At 46.0% G+C, this 21,695-nt stretch overlaps 1 protein-coding gene across 4 annotated transcripts in view; it reads left to right on the top strand.

Moving 5' to 3' along the window:
* Nucleotides 1–1,115: 1,115 nt before the first annotated feature.
* Nucleotides 1,116–21,695, top strand: part of SYNJ1 (synaptojanin 1) — a 668,969-nt gene continuing 648,389 nt past the window's right edge. For 3 of the 4 annotated variants that reach the window (XM_086933998.1, XM_086933997.1, XM_086934000.1), the window contains exons 1-2: nt 1,291–1,396; nt 3,156–3,302. In XM_086933998.1, the coding sequence (XP_086790124.1) occupies nt 3,179–3,302 (124 nt within the window). In that variant the 5' untranslated portion in view covers nt 1,291–1,396; nt 3,156–3,178. Of the gene's footprint in view, nt 1,397–3,155; nt 3,303–21,695 lie in introns of all 4 variants that reach the window. The other variant, XM_086933999.1, reaches the window with a different exon arrangement.

Here is a 21,695-nt window from a genome sequence, read left to right as displayed (position 1 = left end):
TTTCTTACCTTCAGGTCATAAATTGTAATCCCTGTAATATATCACAGTGAACTATGAAGGATGTGTGACTACTACACATTGTAACCCTGTTTCATGTAACTCATCTTGTACATTGCTTTCCACATGTACATGATTTGTCAATGTCTAATGTGCATGGTACGTAAAGAGCTCCGACACCATCGCTTTGGGCTGCTTAGCGCTAAAAAAAGAAATAAAATAGTATTATTGAAATTGTTGTTTAAATACTGGGACAGACCAACACACTTGACATTCTTACAGTGCATGCATCTCTTATATTCAAGGACTGAACAAAGGCAAGAGCATGCCTCTTTTAGTACCTGTGAAGAGATAACAAGCATTGTGCCTTTGTATCCCGTACGTGGCATTTACATTAAAGTGTGAGGTTCCAGACCACCTTCAGTCAGGATATTAAAACAAAAGGAAGCCCCTTAACTTTGGCCCAGCTGGAGGTGAACATAAAAAAGCTCCCTCACTGCCTGCACGTTGCTCCTGGGAATGGAAAGCAGACAACGTACAGGTGCTGCTGAACGTGTCTCAGTGTCTGAAAATTACACCAGGTTAAGTTCAGCATATTTCTGAGAGGCCCAACTTCTTATCAGGGGGACAGCGTCCACCCTGTTTAAATAGTGGTTGGGCGCCCTGTACCTGCGTGTACCCCCGACTTGTGCCCTGAAACCTATAAGCTTACCCCGGCCCCAACAATGTAATTTGGCCCCTCATTGCAACTCAAAGACTAGTGCACGGGTCACACACGCCTCTGCCACTCCTTCTGCAACTCGAAGTCTGGCTCAGGTTCCTTGAACTCCACATGCCACAAGCTAATTGAACTGACATCAACAAAATGCTGTCTCTTGAGCCCTAGTGTGAACTCAGAGCTAAGCCCGTCCCATTCTACCGACCAACAATCCCGCATTCGGTTTCCGCTAATTGTGCTCTTGTCTTTCCTCCAACTCCCTAAGAGCTCGAAGGGCGCCCATGTCCGACTACACGCATTTTACCCAATAGAAAGCAATGACCGCAAATAATCATAACTTCCAGCCTGCAATGGCGGCTCGCGCACAGCTGAGCATTGCTGGATAAGTCTCTTCCGGGTCGGACCGGCCTAGAGAGCGTTTTTTCCGGGGTGGGTGGGCCGTCTTTTCCGGGGGCGGGTAATTGTTTTTCTCCCAGCCAATCATAGGAGCTGTGGGTCTGGAGGGCCGACCGGGCCCTTGTAGTACTGCCCCTTATGCTGTCAATCAAAATAAACCAGCTTTCCTATTGCCTCCCGTGCCTTCTCTTATTGAAATCTGACAGAGCCCTTCAGGTATTGAAGGCGGCTCAAAACCATAAGCGAAAAACGTCGGAATTCGGGTCCTGTTTCGGGAAGCAGGAGGTAAGGCCTGGGATATCCCCCTCCTTTTTATCTGGATAGTTGTTGGGAAGGGCGGTCGAGTGATGCGGACCCTGGGGTGGCAGTGCTGCACAGGTAACCCCGGCCAGCCGGCTTCCACCTTTGAGGTCTGAGCAGAGATGTAGGAGCCCCACTGTGTGTGTGACAGGTGCTGTCAGCTGCCCTGGAGTGTGAGGCAGAGGCAGCGGCACTCCCGAGGAGATGAAACCAAAGCCATATCCTACATTGAGATGAAGAGCCGGTTGCAGCGGAGACAGTAGCTGCAGCCTTGAGAACAGAGCCGCAAGCAGAGCCAACAGTCATCTCCGCTGATAATGCCTTAAGTAGTAACCGCAGAGTTCCTTGTCCTTGCGTAACGTACCCGCTAGGAACAAATAACCACAAGCAGGGAGTGTCCTCTTTCCAAGAGATATGCCTGCAAGGGACAAATATTAGCTGCACTGAATCCATCCCTAATGCCCCTTCTTCTTGAGCCAAATGGCAGAGCCTTTTCCACATGCCTTCTTCACAGACACAGGTGTAAGTAATTACCTGCCGAAAGAGAGGGCTAACCTCAAAGAAATATGAGCTACAAGGGGCTCGTGACTGCTGAAAGAGGCCCCAACAAATGCTCTACAGGGACAGAATAGATAAAGAGGGTGACGCCTTTCCCACAGAAAATAGACTACTTAGGTGGCTCATCTAGTCTGAGGAAATAAGCCCTGTCCATATTGATGTGTTGAATGTGTTTTGAATGCGTATTCAGCCAAACAGCTATAAAGCCAGTCTGTCACAGTCGGTTAGCCTTTGCCCATAGTTGTTCAATACTCGAGGTGGTATGTGCCTGAAACTCACCCACCCACGTACTTCATCTGCGGTTAGTCTTGGAACCTCATGTTATTTTCGGATTTAGATATTTTGGGCCCGTCTTGGGATGTGTTTGTTTATTGGAAGACTTGTGATAAGTGTTTTATGCTTGCAACCAAATTCCTATTAGATAAAAAATATAACCATATAATTTGTTAGTGCATTGAAGCTATGCTCATATACTACATTCTCAGTCAGTTCCATTTTGAACATGATGAAGGGTCAGTCTCCCTTTGATCATGAGTTTCTTCGATTCTTGTTTTGGTGCATTGGCAATATCTTTGTTTTAGCCAACAAAGAACACACTTTACTTTGTAGCAATGATTAATCTTGATGTACATGGTTCATTTGCTTTGAGCAGTGGCTGTTGTATAGTGGTGTGAATGACCTTGTCAAATTTCTTGCAACCTGCTTAGCCCTTGCTGTGTTACTAAATTGATATTTTAAATATTGCACTAAAGTCTTGCCAGGGCGTTTGTGCCTTTTCATTAAAAACAACTTCTCTCAGGAATTCCCTTCCACTTGAGATATAAATCTTTACCTGCTATACCATGTTCAGGAAGACATTTAAAACCTACAGCTTCTTGCTCTAAATGTCTTCTCACAATCTCCTGACTTTGAGTCGAGCGTCCAGACACCCTAAGGCACCTGCATGCTTAATGAAAGCAGAAATATGTTGCAGTAATTTGTTCAAAACATCACCACACACTACCCAATGCAAATGAATACACCTACGTCTAGAGGTGGTTAAAGAATAAGCACATATGTTAAGAACTAGACTTTGTCTCTGACTGGACTTTTGTATTGATTGTCCTGTTGTATATATTTTCACTGTTATTGAAACTGCTATTTTCAGTGCACCTCTCTATGTTAATAATATGATGGTCTCTTTCAGAGTGACTTTTGACAGGAGCCACCATGGCTTTCAGTAAAGGATATCGGATTTACCACAAGCTTGACCCTCCTCCCTTCAGCGTAATTGTGGAAACAAGAAACCGCGAAGAATGCCTCTTGTTTGAGTCTGGAGCTGTAGCAGTTTTGTGTGAGTTGATGCAGCCCTGTCATTATTTTTATCCTTAAAACACTATAATGTGGCATTTTGAGTAGAATTGTATTTCTCTTGACAAGCCAGTATGACAGATTTTGTTAGATTTGTTCTTTTGAGCACTGTATTCTATTGCAAAAGTACACCAGGCCTTTATTTAGGCTTTCGTATGAAGGTAGTGTTTAAATAATGGTGAGGGATATGGTAGCCTTTCTGTTTAGTATCCACACCAAACATTATAATTCCAAACAAAGAGTTATAGCTAGATCACTAGTAGGCAACATGGGTTATTTCCTAAGTTGTATACTGTTCAGCCAAGAGCTTCGAATTTTGTCCCCAAGTATAGGTCAATATCTTAATTTCTCAGAGATATATTGTCCTTATGTTCTAAAATTGTCAATAAAAAGAATCATGTCTGCCCTGGTATTAATTGCTGTATGAAAATGGGAAAAACTCAACTTGTGTGTGCTATTGCTAGAACTTTGAGTAGCAAAATATTCTGGATTTTGAGATCAGGCTTCCAAAGTTGTATTTTTTTCAGTGGTATGTCACTTAGATGCTAAGCTCCACTGCCAGTGCCGCTTGAGCCCTAGATCATTGCAGTCTTATTATGTGCTCAAATACAGCTGTGCACCTTTTTCACTAGCTTCCGTTCTTGTTTGTGGAAGTCTTTCCCCTTAAAGTCCTACGCTCTAACTCGTGGATCTCACCAAAGTGTTTTTATTTCCCTCTCCGCTCCCCCACCCCACCCCACCTTTCTTGTGGGCTTTGTTTCCACAAATCTTTTTCTCTTGTCTAGTTTGTCTCTTCCTGATGCATAACCCCCTCCAAGTGGATCTCCTCTCATTCTTTCTCAGCTATGTCCACTGTTTTTGCAGGCGTATTCTCGCTCTGTGTGGTGCTAGCTATTGCAGTTCTTCATGAGGGTCTTGTCTCTCTCCTTTTGCAGATTCAGCACAGACAGTCCCCTCAAATTTGAACATTCACTGCCATTCTAAACTACTAAACATATAACTGGCCTAGTTTTCCCTTCCTTGGCTGCAACCCTTTTCAAGGGTTTTGCCAGCTGCGGCCTGTGCAGGTAAGAGCAGTGAGGCAGGGTGGAGGGGGATTCCGCCAGATGACGACAAGGGAAAATTAATTATTGTTTTACATTTCCCTCGTCGTCGTCTGTCGAAATCCCCCCCCCCCCCCCCCCACCCAGCACTACCTCTTTTCCTGTCTCCCTGTTTTTTTCAACAAGCGAAAAGAACGCACCAGCCTCTACGGAGATAGTTTCAGTTGTCCTAAACATGTTTATTTATTAAAGAAGTAGCACATTTTAAATTGCACTTTTCAAATATTTTGTCTAAAACAATATGTTTAGCGGGTTGTTCTTAAACATATCTTAAAATTTCATTGAGTACTTCAGGGTTTTCAGCCAAATTCCAGAGGCATATTTTCCCACAGATACAGCAACGTTCATACGTAATAGCAAAGGTGTCAGCCAAAATAACTGGCATAAGAAAAATACCACCTTTATTAAATAACATCCTAAACATCTTTTAGATGTCATTATCAGTGGATTAGCTAGACCTAATGAAACCTATTCAAAGAGCTCATCAGGAGCTTGATGCTTACCAAAGAAATATTTGGCTTAAAGCATCCTGTTTCATATTTCACAATATACAGTTTAGGAAAAGAAATGCAAAGCCTGAAAAAGCTGAAGCTTGGATTACTTTTAAAGGTAATTTCCTGATACCTTTGTATATCCACAGCGCCACTGGTAGGTCCTGCAGTCATAGATATGTCACTTTCAGAAGATTTGCATTACAGCATATTTACAATATATTGTGTATCAAAATTGTAAGAAACTATGAAGAAGGGAATTGGAGGAAGATATGGTGACATTTTCATGTTAAAACTCCGTAAGAACAGTTTGATTCTCAGTCAGACAGGAATGCTGCTTCAGTATGGAAGAGACAATAAAAATGAAAAAACATGCTGCGTTAGTCGTTCAACGTAGCATTTATTGCTCACATGTCTTCTGTATTTCTTAAGTGCTATTTACCTCTTAAGGATAAAAGAAAGTAAATTCCACCTTATTTGTTAGTGTGCAATCTTCTCCTTTTCAGTATTGAGTAATGGTTTGAGGGATATTGCATGGGTTAGCATGATAATACAAAGGTATGTTGTCGATTGAATCTTTTGCAGGAGAACATTTTTAAAGAGGTTTCTCTGTGAATATGTAGCATCGTCCCACATAGCTAAAAAAAAAAATACTCATTTGGGCAAAAGAGTAACATATTAGCAGAAGGTCCAGTTGCACTCTGGTTCTAGCAAGAGGACGTATTGCATAGGCCAGCTTTCTATATAGTCTTTCAGAGTGCCACTTTGTCCTATGAGCAACAAAGAACTGGGATTAAGTGTAATTAGCTGATCTGAATGCTTTGAGTAGTTTCAAGGAACCTTTCTCCCATAGTTCATTTCGCAGAGAAATCTCAAGTATTTTTGTAGGTTAGATTTGGTAATGGCTTTATTGTTAAAGCATGCTGTTAAATCCATACAATAATACAGGGTTTCGGCTATCCTTGAAGTTAATTTCATTTAAAAATCAAAACCGCGGATACTTTCTTGTTTTATCAGAATTGTAGAGGTCGTATTTATTTAACACTAAGTTTTATTTCAGGTCTCCGATATTATAGTCTGACAAGAATTTTTGGTTGTTGAGTTTGGGAAATTATTTCCCTTGGCGTTGCTGTTTAGATGTACAGTATTTCAGATACTATGCATTTGCCAACTAGGCCAAGTGTGTGTTACTTTATTTTTACATTATCATTACATAGACAGGTGAAGTTGAAAAGTCAGTTGTTGAAAGTCACTAGACATTTCCTAAAGTTGTGTTCATATATTGTTTTTGTGTCTCTGATAGTTAAAATATTGAGTGAGAAGTAATCCATTCTTTTTGTGGAAGTGAGATTATGTGGATGTATGTAATGCTATATTAACAATACCGTATATAATAGCTCAAGTTCTTGTTGGAGCTAGGAATGTTATGGAAAGTGAATGTGCTGAATTTAAGGCCACCAGGTATCATTAGGTTGAGCGCTGTGAGCGCCCATGCGCTGTCTGCAAGAACTGCTGTAATCGATAAAACCACTCTATTCCTGCCTCCTGCTTACAATTGGTTCATCTATACGTCGCTCTTGTTGCCTCCTGTCTCGTTCAGGCAGCCCATAGCTTCCTTCTTTTGAAAGCTCAGGAGCACCGGTAAAGTACAGTGTACTTACGCTTGCCTTCGTTATCTCCTGTGTGTTGGAACTTTTTTTAATCTTTATTGATGCTTTTGGCCGGTCGCTGATTCTGGCTGTTTTGCTTCCCCTTCTGCTTCACGTTATAAGCCCTCCCTCCGAGCGCACATAGCCCCTGCACCAGTCGTCTTTTAGCCGTTAACCCCTTCCGTGCTGATGACGAGCCTAGGCTCGTCATGCAGCACGGTGCTCGTGTGCTGGTGACGAGCCTAGGCTCGTCATGAGCCGTGGAACGCTCACACGCAGGGCTAATTTCCCCGCTGTGCTGAGCGTTCCATTGCGCGGGCGTGGTCATGACGAGCCCAGGCTCGTCACCAGCACACGAGCACCGTGCTGCATGACAAGCCTGGGCTCGTCATGAGCACAGCGGCGCCGTGCGCGGCCCCCCTCCCCCCCGCGCTGTGGGGAAATTAGCCCCGCAGCGAAGGGGTTAAAGCTTGTTGTTTTTGTTTTTTGCCCGCATCGCAACGCCACACCTATTGTTTGGACGGCATTTGCCAACAAGTGTGTTAACAAACTTTGTAAGTAATGCAGCTGCAGCGCAGACACCGCCTCCTTCTTTCCGACCCCCTCCTTTTTTAGGTCTCGCCTAAGCAGCATGCATGCGTTGCATTGGAGAAAGACCTTTAGCCATCAATGCGCCTTTTCATGCAAAAACATGCACGTGTTCTATAGCCTTCAATGGCAATGCATGCACGTGTGGCGATTCCCTTGCAGGAGCGAGCTTTGGACACCGTATGTTTGTAATTAACTTGCAAACATATGGGGCCCCTGCTCGTTCCCACAAGAGAAACAGGCGCACGTCCCCTCCTGTCTTCCCTCCCTCTGCTGCCTCCTTCTTTAGCACGACTCGCGCGCATGTTTTTTCTTTTTTCTTCTTTAATGGCGGTGAAAAAAAGCTGAAATGTCTTCAGCTTTTACAGTTCTTTGCGCGCCTGTTTGTGAAATAAACCTGAAGTGTCTTCAGCTTCTACAGTTCTTTGCGCGCGTGTTTGTTTTCTTTAACCCCTTCGATGCTGATGACGGCTGGGAGCCGTCATGGCACACAGTGCTTGTGTGCTGATGACGGCTCCCAGCCGTCATGACCACGCCCGCGATCGGAATGTGCCGCAGAGGAGCGGAATTCCGGCCGCGGGCAAGGGGTTAATGGGCACAGTTATTCCGGGGCTTGTTGCTCCTTGTCACCGCCGGATGGACAGGTCTGAGCCGCCTGTTCTGTAGATGCATCCTGGTTTCAAAGAGCTACAGGGCCTGTTTTATTTGAGCTTCAAGGAGCTGCAGCGAGCGCCTGGTGTTCTGTAGGCAGGCAGTGCTGGCTTCCAGCAGCTGCAGCAAGCGCCTTGCATACTGCTTAAGGAGCTGCAGCCAGCGCCTTGTGTTCTGCAGGCAGTGCTGGCTTCAAGGAGCTGCAGCGAGTGCCTTGTGTTCTGTAGGCAGGCAGTGCCGGCTTCAAGCAGCTGCAGCTCTTTCCAATATATTTTTCGTTTGTGTGGCGCACTCTTTTTTTGCATAACATTTTTTACACCTTATTTCTTACAGCTGCTTGGTTGGGCAGCAAACAGCAGTCATTGGAGGCGTGTGGGGAGAACAGGGCAGCTTTGTCAGCACACACCGGCCGAGCTCGGGAGTGCTGCTGTCTTCAGCGAATGTTTGGCCCATCTCCCCTTACACGCCGGCCTCCTCCCTCTGTTCTGCTGTGATTCCTCGCAGCAGCTACCCTTGCCATGGCCAGTAAAGGACACCAGTGGCAGCAGCAAAGCTCCACCTTATTAAAGGGGCATTTGCAGTAAGTCCTGTGGAGGCGCTGTCTTTCCTTTTTTTTGTGTTTCGAGTCACGCTGGGGAAACTTAAGCCTTCCAGCTGGAGGTGGGAAGGAGGTTGTCTGCACATCAGTCTGTTTCACAACATAACTCACTGTTTGTTGCATGTCTCATGCTATATAAGGGGCGGGCGGTGAGAGGTTTCCAAGCCTTCTCTGCAGAGGGAACATTACTTGTTCAGGTTCGCCACCCGCCCATGACCCACAGAAGGAACCAGGGCAGTGGTGTCAGATTTCTGGCAGCAGACTAATTTGGGTCTCCAGAGCCCTCGTGTGACCCACTTTCCAAGCGCCAGTAAATCTCAGGTGCCAATAGTATGCTTTGGGTGCTTTATACTCCCGACCCCGGCCCCTTCCCCTATCACCACCACCATTACTCATGTTTCCAAACTCCCCAGATGTGCATTGATATGTGAGGATGATAATCTTCTGCCTTTCATGTAGATTATATTGATTCCGATCATACAATGCTTACGTCCTAGTTTAATGTGTGGCAGGCTGCACCGTTTTTTACTCTAGGAAGTTGATATAAAGAAAGACTATCTGTTGTCTATATCATGTACTTTAAAACGTAATAAACTTTTGCAACATACCTCTCTCGGTTCCCAAGTTTAGGCTCAAATGAATGGTTCTTCGTAAGCGCTACATGCACCGAGGACATGGCTCCTTCGAGGCGAATGACTTTTGCTTTTTAAAAAGCCCTTGGGTTCTTAAAATCGGTCCGGTTTAGTTTTCAAGGCTTCCTCCCTGAGAGCAAAGTGCACTTGAAGGGTCGGGTATAGAGCTTCTCTGGGGGGCACATTATACCTGAAAAGCACGGCCTGCTGGTGTGTGTGCCCTCGGTTTCAGTCTTCGCATCAGCGCCCCAGCTCCACCAGGGGTGTCTGCACAGCTGCTCCCTAAGTGATTAACACCTTGGCTGCTAAGGGATTTTCCCCTCCTGTCCTGCAAATGTTTGAATACTATAGAATCATGACAAGGTCAACTCGTCATAAGCACAGCGCGGGTAACACCCATGATGAGTTGACCTTGTCATGAGCATGGAAGGGGTTAATTGACTGGGACTGGGAAGCTGCGCCCTGCTCCCGCCACAGGCCCAGATTTTTGTTCTACGCCTTTTACCTGCTCGCTTTACTTTGCAGGCAGAAAGCTAATCCCTAGGGGTAACCTGGACAGCGGTGTTCGAAGTCCAGAACAAGAAAATCAATGCCGTATTTTTTATTTTTAAGCATTTCGGCAATTATACTATTTACCCTTGCCTCGTGAGTTCTTTTTGGATCACAATATTTTACCTGATTGTAGGAAGCAATGAGTTGGGCATAAGCATTTGTAAAGTTACCCCCTCCCGCTGCAAACGCCACCTCCGAGGGTTATTTTTCTTAGCTCGAAGCCCAGCTGTGAAGAAGGTTTTCTTAGGGGTTAGGTTCCAGGAATAAGTTGACACATCTGCAAAAGCTGTTTAAAAGGCGCTTCTTGTGTACAGAGTAGGGGCTGGTAAAAACCAATTGGTAACAGTATTAATGTTTAAATACTGTGCAGGAACCATATGTTTTAATTTTTTTCCCACCAAAAAAGTGTTGTAAGCCTGCAAATGTGTCATGGCACAAATATTAAGCATTCACTATCATCTAAAGAGAGTGTTTTAAGTCCTTGCATTCTCTTTCACTTGAATGAAAAATTAATTGAACCGGACATACAAGGTTTATCTCCACTTGTCAACTGGAGTTTCCACCAGATAGAATTTAGAACGACTGAACCCTAGCACACGACGGTGAAGCTGAGGGTGAAAAATCTCAGACTTGCTTTTTAAGTCACAATGTTTGCTTTGATACTGGAAAAATAATGCAAGCTTAAACCCTGTGCCCGTTTCCACTAAAACTTCTGCTTGGTGGTCCTATGAGTGGGGTTCTGCCAGCAGGCGATTTATTATCCCAGCTCACCAGTTGTCCACTGCCTGCTTTTTAGCAAGCAGTTTACGTTGCATACAGGGTCTCAGTTTTGGAAACTTCGCAATCTTAGGTTAATAAAGGGAGGGGTGTGCGTGGCTGCCAACTTTTGAAGTGGGACAAGTGTCCTGACGTAGATGTAACATCATGTGATTATGCGCAAATCACTTAATCTTCCAGTTTATGTATATAATGAAAACAACTGTACCAGATCATGCGCATGTATTCCGGCGCTCATGTAGCACTGTAATGCCGGTGGTTGGAAACAAACAACTAGCACAGTACTTGAAAGCACACTACAGTTTTTGGTCAATGTGCAAGCTTGAAGTTGAGGTGTGCCTGTTTTCAGACAAGAGATCCTCCGCATTTACAACATTGCGTTGTTACTCTCCAGCCCATTCTGGTACTTGCACGTCTTTCAAATCACAACCTGTCAAATTTATCTTTCAATTTTAAGTCACGTTACAACAAGTGCCAAAGCTTGAACCAGAAGCCCGGACTCTCGGTCCAGGGTCACGCAGTAGTCACCAGGCACGCCAACATACCATTAGAGAAACATCCTACATATGTATGGGAATGCCCACTCCTTCTCCACTACAAATAGGACCTCTAGTCAGGACACAATTGCAACGCTACATGGACCTACATTTTTATTGGCTTTTTTACATTGCCCAAACTTGACCCAACGACACACCTTGGTTCTGTAACCAGGTTTTTGCCGGGACATCCACATTTCAAGTGCATCTGTGGTTTCTACAGGGAACTCAGACTAGCGTGATTATCCCCCACCTACCCTTTACTCCTCCCAAACCTCCTCCTTCTACTGCTATGAACTCCCCAAAAACACTTTCTAGACCCTTCTCTCGCTCCACTATCCTTTTCTATCAAAATAAAAGACCCACATGCCCACCGCTCAAATTAATTTCATATTTCTTTGTACTATTTCCCCACTAATCCTGCTTGGGTTCCGGAGTAGTGTGCTACCTACCAAAAAGCACTTCATCACCTCATCGGGGGTAGCAAGTTCCATATAAATAAAAAAAGCTTTCCTCTTCTATTCCTCCAATATCCTTTTTCAATCCTAATATTTAACTCACATATCCACCACTCAAATTTATTTCATATTTCCCTATTCTAATTCACCACTAATCCTTTTTCGGTTCCAGAGTACCGTCCTACTCGCCGAAAAGCTGTTTCACGCCTCGTCAAACGTAGTAAGCGCTATTTAAATGCAATTACAACAACGCTACACGGTCCAGTGAAAGCGGCTCCATGCAGGGGTTTTTTGGGCAACTGGAATTATGAGGCCAGAAAGGGCCAAATTACGCAGCAGGATTGAGTACATTATACATTAAGAAAGGCAAATTATGCAGCATAAGGCAGCACATTTTGTAATAGCATTACTTCATTATTTATTCAGGTCTAAAACTAAGGACTCTATCTTAAATGTGTTAACGTTTAAATAACACCTTTAGGAACAGGCAAGGACATCTCCTTAATAATCTTTTATAAATTCCCAAAGGCGAGACCTATTGGCTATGCCAATGCTTGTCCTCCAGAGCAGCGACTGCTGTGTACTGTGAAGTCGCCATAGAGCCTGCCTCGCCTACCTTGGCTTCTGGGAGAGCCTAGCCGCATCCAGAGACCATGCCATTCGCATACACACATCAGCCAAACATAATGAGTGCAGCCATTAAGATGCATGTTTCAGGTGTTGCAGAGGAAAGACAGTGTACCCTTAAGTACGTTGATGGTTCGCTTTTAAAATGATGTGTTTTAAGTGCTCCAAATAATTTCCTCCTCTCTGTTTCCACTGCCCCTACAGCCCCCCTCATGTTGTGCTTCTCACAGAATATCCCAGCGTCCGCTTTTTAGTTCGAAACCGCATTAAATGGTTTAGTTTTATTTAGTTTTAGTAAAGGAGAAAATGTCATGTCCATATTAATACATGTCCTAACTCCTTACTGATTTATTTCTCGGAAACGTAACTTGGGTAAAAATATCTACCTGGAGAATTAAGGCTTTTTATTAATGTTTTGGATACAAATGCTGACATCTAAATCGCTTCCAAAGGTGCTTCCTAGCAACTTCGGAGCTCTGGCATTAGATACAATGAATTCCTGGAACTTCAGTACTGTCAATTTATATCAAACTGTGATGGGGAAACAACAGGGCGTTGTTGGCTGTAGTTCTGGCAGACGTGCCTAAAGAGTCTCTTGGAAGTGCATGCTGGGTGGCTTTGCTTAATTGCATGTGGTATGGGTAAAAGGGGGAGTTCACTGCAGTTGTCTTTAAGGGCACATTGCATGTTGCAAAAGGCAATGATTCCATGCATCTAGGTTAAGTCGTTCTGACGTCCCTGTTCAAGAAGCAGCCATATGAACCGGTCCCTAAGAGGCCTCTTTTCGGTACTGCTAACATCTGTAGATTTTCTGGACTGCAATCAACATCCATTAACAGAAATTCACATTGCTTTTGAATGCCCCTACAGTACGACCTCGTGTTGTGCTTCTCCTAAATTGTGCTTTAACAAAATATCCCAGCGTCACTGTTGGGAAATCTGAAGCCCTCCACCCTCCCACCCCCAATACTTGTTGACTAAGCTACGTCCGTGATTCTATCTTGTCTCTTAAGGCAATATATCACTCATATATAAATCACTTGAAGGCATGGGACTGTAAAATAGGGTGCACCAGGCAAGGCTTTACTTCCCTCACAACTGCTCCTCACTGAGGAAACAGGCTAAACAGGCTTTGGAGACTGAACGCATCGCAGGGATGTCAATGAAAGTGCCATACAACCACCTTCAGTAATGCGAGGAAACCCTTGTTTCTAGTTCTACCTGAGCATTTCAGACCACTTTGCCTGAGCAAGCAGCTTAAAACATTGAGGCCACCCAACAGGAAAGCTGCAGAGTAAAGTATTTTTAACAATAAATTAAAGTGCATAATAGTTTGTAGTTCTATGTCCGCATGGTAAAACATAATCACACTACACGTAATTGCACTCTACTCTATACAACATAAATACACCCCACATAAATGCACTCTATGCCAAATACCAGCAATCCACATAAATGCACACCATAACTCATAATTTCAATAAGCACAATTTTGGTCAGCGCCACACAGTTCCACGTCACAAAATTAAACTCCACACATTTCCAAAACACACCACATAATTTCTCACCAAACCACTTATTTCAAATACACAAAACAATTCCACAACACACCACATACCTCCAATACACACCACAGATTTACCCATCATACCACAACTAACAATTCCAATCCAACCCACATAATTCCACACACATCTTCTACACTCCAAACCAAAACACATAAGTAAAACACATTATCATTTACAATGCGAGACCTATTGCATTGCAAATGCTTGTTTTTTTAGTAGTTACTATAACCAAGCGGTACAGGAGGAACAACACAGGTGTAATTAGACAACCTTGAGCCACTAAATACACTGCAAACCCCACATAGGGAGAGGGTCCCCACACCAGCCTGGTGCACAATCAGTCCTTGCTCCGTGCAGAGGCAAATTGCAAGGAGATGTAGGGATGGGGCGCCAGGCCCGACTGGCATTCCACCAGTCACCTACAAGTAGGATCTACTATTCTGGGCAGTTGAACTTGCCCCGGTTTTTAATGCAGCTATTCAGCTCCATAGTATTCCTTCCTCTTGGATGGGCTCTATTCTTATCCAAATACATTATGGAGTGGATAAGGGCGACCCTGGAAATTACAGTTTAATAGCTTTAATTGATAGTGATGCATAGTATTATGCTTGAGTTCTATTGGAGGATTACAACTTTGGGCCAAGGCACACTCCATTATTACCGCAAATCTAACCGGCTTTTCCTAAACGAGCAGGAACCATAGCAAACATTATGGCTCTTTGGTTGCTGACCGAACCTGCAAAAATTAATAAACAGCCAGTCCACCTGGATTTCATTGGTTTTAAATCAGCTTTTGATATGCTGGATAGGAGGAAAGCTCTGGAAGAAATTGGCAAACTCAAACATCCCAAATTGGTTGCTAAAAACCCTGGAACTACTGTACACAGACACCTGGGTTATGATCAAGGTAAGGGACGGTTCCCATTTAGCAAGGAAAATTAAAACTACACAAGGGCTGAAACAGGGATATGTCTTGGCCCCAACTTTGTTTAACCTGTTCCTTGCAGAAGTGAATTCTCATTTGCCCAAACTGTTTTTTTTTCCAGCTATCTAACCTATTTTATTTGGACGATTTAGTCCTTTTAAGTAGAACCAAGGTCGGTTGACAGTGCTTGTTTAACGCAACCCCCTCCTACTCTAGAAAAAAACGGACTGACCATAATAGGAAAAAAGCAAAATATTAGTGCAAACAAAAACAGCACAGAAGCTTACTTGGCTCCTGGGGGATTAAAGAATTGATTCAGTAAAAAGCTTCAAGTATCTTGGAGTGTACCTCAACAGGAATGGAAGTTATGGTGACCATCTGGAGAAAATTGGAAGAAGGGCAACGTGTTGAGTTTCGGTTTGAGGTCCCTAAATACCAAACATAAAGGCCCCACACTCACACCCATCTTACAGGTAGGACAAGATAAGATCCTTCCAACTCTGACATACGGGAAGCGAGGCTCCCAGGTGAAGGGACTGTGCCATTCTCGACAGAATTGTTCTCAAAATGTACAGGCCAGAATACATCGCCTGCACAAATAAGGCTGGAATTTGGTATTCCCAAACAGTCTTTGTCTTGGATGGTGGCCTTTGGGTCCTGCTGTCATAGACTTAGGTCGTCTTCAGAGGTTTCCTGGGTTGGCCACTTTTGGCAGGAACTGAAACTCAGGCCGAGCTCCATGGCATGTGTCTTTCTAAACCAGACTTTGAACTCACTCGCCTTAACAAACCCTTGGGACTTATCGGTTGGCCACCGGGAACTCAAAAAACGAACCAAATCCAGTGCACAGTTACTATCAATGCTTAAGGATAAAGACACACTGCCCAAACGTAGTCATGGGTGGATGACACTTCAAAATTATACCAGGCTAAAACCACAGAGCTACCTAAGCGAAACCTATGGCAATCGGGCCATGGTGCTCTTCCTGAAGTATTGGTTGGGACTTTTACCTTTATTAAAGCACTTCACCCCCATGGAGGAGACGGCCAGGGCAAGACATTTGTCAGTTATGCATGCAGGAACCTGAGAACATTGTCCTCGTCTGATGCCTGTTTTGCTCCGGTATGGGGTCCGACTTGAGCTTCTATGCAGGAAGTGGAGAATCCGGAGTATAAGGTCATGCAGGGAGGCTTTGCTGGCCTGTTTTGATCTTACGGACATCATTCTGAACTGTGCCATAATTAAATACCTACATAGATTTGAAAAGAAGACAGCAAATAAGAATTCAGCGCAGGGGGAGAGGCGGGATTTGCTTCAGAAGTTACTACATGAGTATTTATTTCCTTAAACTCTCGCAACTGCCCGCAATTGTGCCCAAACCATTTGCCTAATCCCCGATGGAGGGATGAATTGCACCTTTACTCTGAACTGTACCACCTTGACTGCATTGATGACCACGCTTCTGGCTTGGCAAGGCTTCTAAGCCCAGTAATTAATATTTGTCCCAGCAGATAGTAAAATGGATCTTCTAAATAAACACCAAGCACTTTAATGCTCTTATTGTTTATTAATGCCTGCAACGTTCTCAGATATTACATTTTATTCTTTAAAAGTAACAGAAATGCATTTTAAATGGATTTTAATTGACCTTATTGTGATGAAATGGGTCATTTTATGTGTTTTATCATGTACTATATTGCAGAGGTTTTTATTAATTATGCAATTAAGACTTAGTCAAGTTGTAGCAGCTGTGCAGTATTTATGTTAGAAGATGAACATACTGATATTATAGTGTGGTAGCAAACTCTTAATCCTTATGTCTGCATGTGGTATTTGTATTGTGCGACCCTAGCCAAAACAGAGCAGAGCTCTGCACAAGGTCAAAGGCAAGTATGCAGTCAACAAATGATTCGATAAGTAACACATTCTGGTAGCAGAAGTATACTATTACTGCATTTTGATGCACTGTTCTTAAGAGGTGCTTCTTCAACTCTTTTCTAAATTGGAACAATGTTGGGGCGGTGCTGATGTACATGAGATGTTGTTAAAAGGCCTTCTACCATGTTTTTACATGTTTACATACAATCTCCAGGAGGATGGTGTCCTCACTCTGGGTGTGCTAAGAGCCACCAGAGATGCTGAGCTTGTCTGCAAAATAGGCAAGGGTGATGGCTTTGTAAATGATGTAGCTAGTTTTGAAGATGGCGAGGGCTGCTAAGGAGAGCCAGTGGAGTTCCATCATGCTGAAAGTGATGTTATCATATTTATTTAGGCCTTGGATGTTTTATGCTGTGGTGTGTAGTATGCCCTTAAGAGGTGCCCATGTGGAATCGGAGAGGCATGGAGCAGGGGGTTACCACTATCCAAATGTAAGAGAATAAGGGTTTGAATAACAGTTCAGAAGTCCCTTACTGGAAGAAACAGTTTCACTTCCTTAAGAAGTGAGAACTGGTACCAGGCTGACCTTATGTTTTTAGGCAGTGTGTTACTTGAGTATGAGGTTGATGCCAAGGGTGAATCCAAGTGACTTGGCATTTAGTGAAAATTGTTTTTTGCAGCCCTCAAGTTTCTTGTCATTGTGCCAAGTTTGTACTATGGCAGATAACAGAGATTCTATCTTGGGCTGTTGAGCTTCAGATAGGTGATGGACATCCAAGTCTGGATGAAGTCAATCAATCGATCAAAGCATTTGTAAATCGCACTACTCATCCATGAGGGTCTCAAGGTGCTGGGGGTAGGAGGTGCTGCTACTGCTTGAAAAGCCAGGTCTTGAGGAGTCTTTTGAAGGACAGCAGGTCTTGGGTCTGCCGTAGGTGGATGGGAAGGGTGTTCCAGGTCTTGGCGGCGAGGTGGGAGAACAATCTGCCGTCGGAGGTCGCTCTTCATATGAGGGGTACTGCGCCAAGGGCGAGGTCGGCAGAGCGGAGCTGGTGGGTGGGGTGTAGAAGCGGAGTCGTCTGTTGAGGTACACTGGTCCGGTGTTGTGGAGTGCCTTGTGTGTGTGGGTGAGGAGCTTGAAGGTGTTGCTCTTGTTGACGGGGAGCCAGTGCAGGTCTCTCAGGTGGGGTGTGATGTGGCTGCGGCTAGGGATGTTGAGGATCAGGCGGGCAGAGGCGTTCTGGATGCGTTGAAGCCGTTTCAGGAGTTTGGCCGAGGCTCCTGCGTAGAGGGCGTTTCCATAGTCCAACCTGCTGCTGACGAGGGCCTGGGTGACTGTTCTTCTTGTTTCGGTGGGGATCCACTTGTAGATCTTGCGGAGCATGTGGAGGGTGTTGAAGCAGGAGGAGGAGACGGCGTTGACCTGCTTAGTCATGGATAGGGTGGAGTCAAGGATGACTCCTAGGTTGCGTGCGTGGTCGGTGGGTGTTGAAGCTGTTCACAGTGTAGTTGGCCACCAGGAGTCATCCCAGGCCGAAAGGGTGGGTCCGAAGATGAGGACCTCCGTCTTGTCCAAGTTCAGTTTCAGTCGGCTGTTTCTCATCCATTCGGCGACTGCCTTCATTCCTTTGTGGAGGTTGGTTTTGGTGGTGTGGGGGTCCTTGGTGAGGGAAAGGATCAGCTGGGTGTCATCGGCGTAAGAGATCATGTTGAGGTCGTGCAGTCGAGCGACGTGGGCGACTGGTGCCATGTAAATGTTGAACAGCGTTGGGCTGAGGGATGAGCCCTGGGGTACGCTGCAGATGATCTCGGTGGCTTCGAAGCGGAAGGGGGAGGCGGATGCTCTGTGTTCTGTCGGAGAGGAAGGAAGTGGTCCAGTCCAGGGCCTGCTCTTGGATCCCGGCGTTGTGGAGGCGTGTGCAGTGGCAGACCGTGTCGAAGGCAGCTTACAGGTCCAGGAGGATGAGGGCCGCAGTTTCTCTGTTGTCTAGCAGGGTCCTGATGTCATCGGCAGCGGCGATTAGGGCAGTTTTGGTGCTGTTGTTGCTGCGGAACCCAGACTGGGACGGGTCCAGGATGCTGTTCTTCTCAAGGTAACGGGTCAGTTGTTTGTTGACAGTCTTATCAATGACCTTCACCGGGAACTGGAGCAGGGAGATGGGCCGGAAGTTCTTGAGGTCCTTGGGGTCCACCTTAAGTTTCTTGAGTAAGGCGTTGATCTCGGCATGCTTCCAGCTCTCCGGGAAGGTAGCTGTCTCGAAGGAAATGTTGATGGCTTTCCGGAGATGGGGTACGATGGTGGTGCTGGCTTTGTTGAAGACTTGGTGAGGGCATGGATCCGACGGAGATGCGGAGTGGATGGTGTTCATGATCTTGATGGTGTCGCCGTCGTTAATGTTGGTCCAGGAGAGCAGGCGGTTGGTGCGGATGGTGGTCGTGGGGGTGGAGGTCTAAGTGGTTGTCGGGGAAGGTCGTGGTGTTCAAGCTGTCGTGGATGTCTGCGACCTTGCGATGGAAGAAGGTGGCCAGTGAGTCAAACAGGTCCTGCGAAGGTGGGATGTCGTTGGTGTTGGAGCTGGGGTTGGAGAGTTCCTTCATGATGTTGAAGAGCTCTTTGCTGTTGTGTGCGTTGTTGTCTAGGCGGGCTTTGAAGGAGGCTCTTTTGGCGCCTCTGATGAAGTGATGGTTTCTGCGGGTGGCGTTCTTGTGGGCTGCGTAGCTGTCCGGTGTTCGTTCCCAGAGCCAGTTCTTCTCTAGCTTCCGGCAGGTTAGCTTAGAGGCCTGGAGGTCTTCGGTGAACCAGCTGGCTTTCTTGCTGGTTTGGCTGTTGGAGGGTTTCTTGAACGGGGCAAGGGTGTTGGCACAGTCATCGATCCACTGTCTGAAGTTGCGGGCGGCAGTGTCGGGGTTGGTGGGTCTGCTCTGGACGAGGGTGGTGGTGAGCTGGTCTTCGGTGACTTTGCTCCAGCAGCGGCGAGGCATCTGTTGGGTGCGGTGGTGTGTGGTGGGTTTCCGGAAGGTGAAGTGCTTGCAACGATGATCAGTCCAGTGGAGTTCAGTGGTGTGGTTGAAGGAGACGTGGGGACTTGCGGAGAAGATTGGGTCGAGCGTGTGGCTGGCGGAGTGGGTGGGTGCTGTGACGAGTTGTCTGAGTCCAAGGGTGGCTAGGTTGTCGATTAGAATAGTGGCGTTGGTGTCGTTGTTGTGCTCGAGATGGAAGTTCAGGTCCCCGAGTGGGATGTAGTCTGTGGAGTTGAGGGCGTGTGTGCTGACTAAGTCGGCGATGGGGTCGCTGAACTGTAGTCTGGGTCCGGGGGGTGTGTAGAGGAGGGTTCCTCTGAGGGTGGTGGTGGGGTCGGTAGGGATCTGAAAGTGCAGGTGTTCGGCGGTGCTGAGTGTGTCGTCGGTGTTTGTCAAGACTCTGAAGGTATTCCTGTGGCGATTCCTCCTCCTACTCCGTTGGTGCGATCCCTGCGAGTGATCTTGTAGCTTTCCGGGTTGGCTATGGCGATGTCTGGTGCCGAGGAGGGGCTCAGCCAGGTCTCCATCAGCAAGGCGACGTCTGGTGTGGTTGAGTTGAGTAAGTCCCAGAGTTCAACGGCGTGTTTGTGGGCGGAGCGGGTGTTGAGAAGAATGCACCTGAGGTAGTTTGGTTCCTCTTTCCTGCTCGGTGGGTTGGCGGGCCGGAGGCTGGCAGGAAAAGGGTCCTTAGGTGCGCTTTGGGCTGCCAGGAAGCAGGTGTGTGATTGTCCGGCGTTGAGTGCATGGAGGGTGCTGGCTTCCTAGCGGATGTTGTGTTGTTTGTGGGGGCCAGGGGGTCTGGCACTGGGCACGGTCCAGGCGAGGACGGGCGCACACGGGCTTGCCTTAGGCGCGCCAGCAGCGCGGCTTCCATATGAGGGGATGTGGGTGGGGGTAGCAGCTGGGAGGCTGGAGCGGGATGGCGAATGGGAAAGCAGGGGGTGGGCCGCAGTGACGCAGCGGCGGGAAAGAAGCAGGTGAGGGATGGCGGGGGAAGCTAAGGGAAAACGGGCACAAGAGATGCAGAAGGAAAACACGAATTAGGCAACAGGGCACAAGAAATGCAGAAGGGAAACACGAATTAGGCAACAGGGCACAAGAAATGCAGAAGGGAAACACGAATTAGGCAACAGGGCACAAGAAATGCGGAAGAAAAACACGAATTAAGCAACAGGGCACAAGAAATGCGGAAGAAAAACACGAATTAGGCAACAGGACTCAAGAAATGCAGAAAGGAAACACAAATTTGGCGACAGGGCACAGTAAATGCGGACGGAAAACACGAATTACGCAGCCGGGCACAAGAAATGCAGAATGGAAACACGAATTGGGCAACAGTGCACAAGAAATGTGGAAGGAAAACAAAAATAGGCAAAGAAGGAAAAGTCTGGCTAAAGCAACTCAGCAGCGTGGGGAGCGACCTGCCTGCGAGCAGGGTCCGAGGTCGCTCCTTTTACCGCTGCGCGGCCTCCATATGAGGGGATGCGGGAGGGAGGAGCAGCTGGGAGGCGGGAGCGGGGTGGCGAATGGGAGAGCAGTGGGTCAAACTGTTTTTGAGGCATTAGAAGTCTAGAGCAGATTAGAGTTGTGTATTGTTGTCCTTTTGGTGACTTTCTATGTTTTTATATGTAGATATATCCCTAAAAGGCTTCATCTAGAGGTTGAAGATGACAGGATGCAATATGGAGCCTCCCTAGGGGACTCTAATAGGGATCTTTTGAAATCTGGTGGTGCCAATGTGATCGAAACAGGTTTGGTTGCAAAGGTTAGAGGAGAACCAGGGAAGGACACTACCAGTGAATCCCATTTAAAATTGCAGATATTAAACCATTTCTCGTTATTAGAACATTGAAATGTTGGGAGCTCCATTGAAAACCATGGCGGGCCACTGGCTTCTAACCCCGGAGCTCCAACATCCCAATTTTTGTTCACTGCTGTTGCTGTGAAAAAAGGCCTCACGGAGCCCGGGGGGATTCCAATCTCTTCTGGCTCTGTGAGGGCTTTGTTTTTGCAAATGAGAACATTTTGACCTTTAGGGATGGAATGTTCTAATAGCCTTAGAGCCCTCCATAGTGGGTTCTACCAGCCATTAAAGACCCGCTCCCTTGTTAAAGGCCCACACCTTCGGCTCGGACCTTTATAGTTGGAGGGGGCCTTTAATGGCCTATAGAGCCAGCTATATCGGCCTCTTAGGCTATATTAGAGACTCTTTTACTTCACAGCGCTCATTCTTTAAGTTTGTTTAAATTTCATATATTTTTTTAAAAATATTTTTATTAAAGAAAGTGACAGACAACTCACTGTTGTGCAAATAATCCCATA

The sequence above is a fragment of the Lissotriton vulgaris genome, chromosome 8 (assembly GCF_964263255.1).
Source record: "Lissotriton vulgaris chromosome 8, aLisVul1.2, whole genome shotgun sequence".
Lineage (NCBI taxonomy): Eukaryota > Metazoa > Chordata > Amphibia > Caudata > Salamandridae > Lissotriton > Lissotriton vulgaris.
This window is presented reverse-complemented; position numbering and strand designations above follow the sequence as displayed.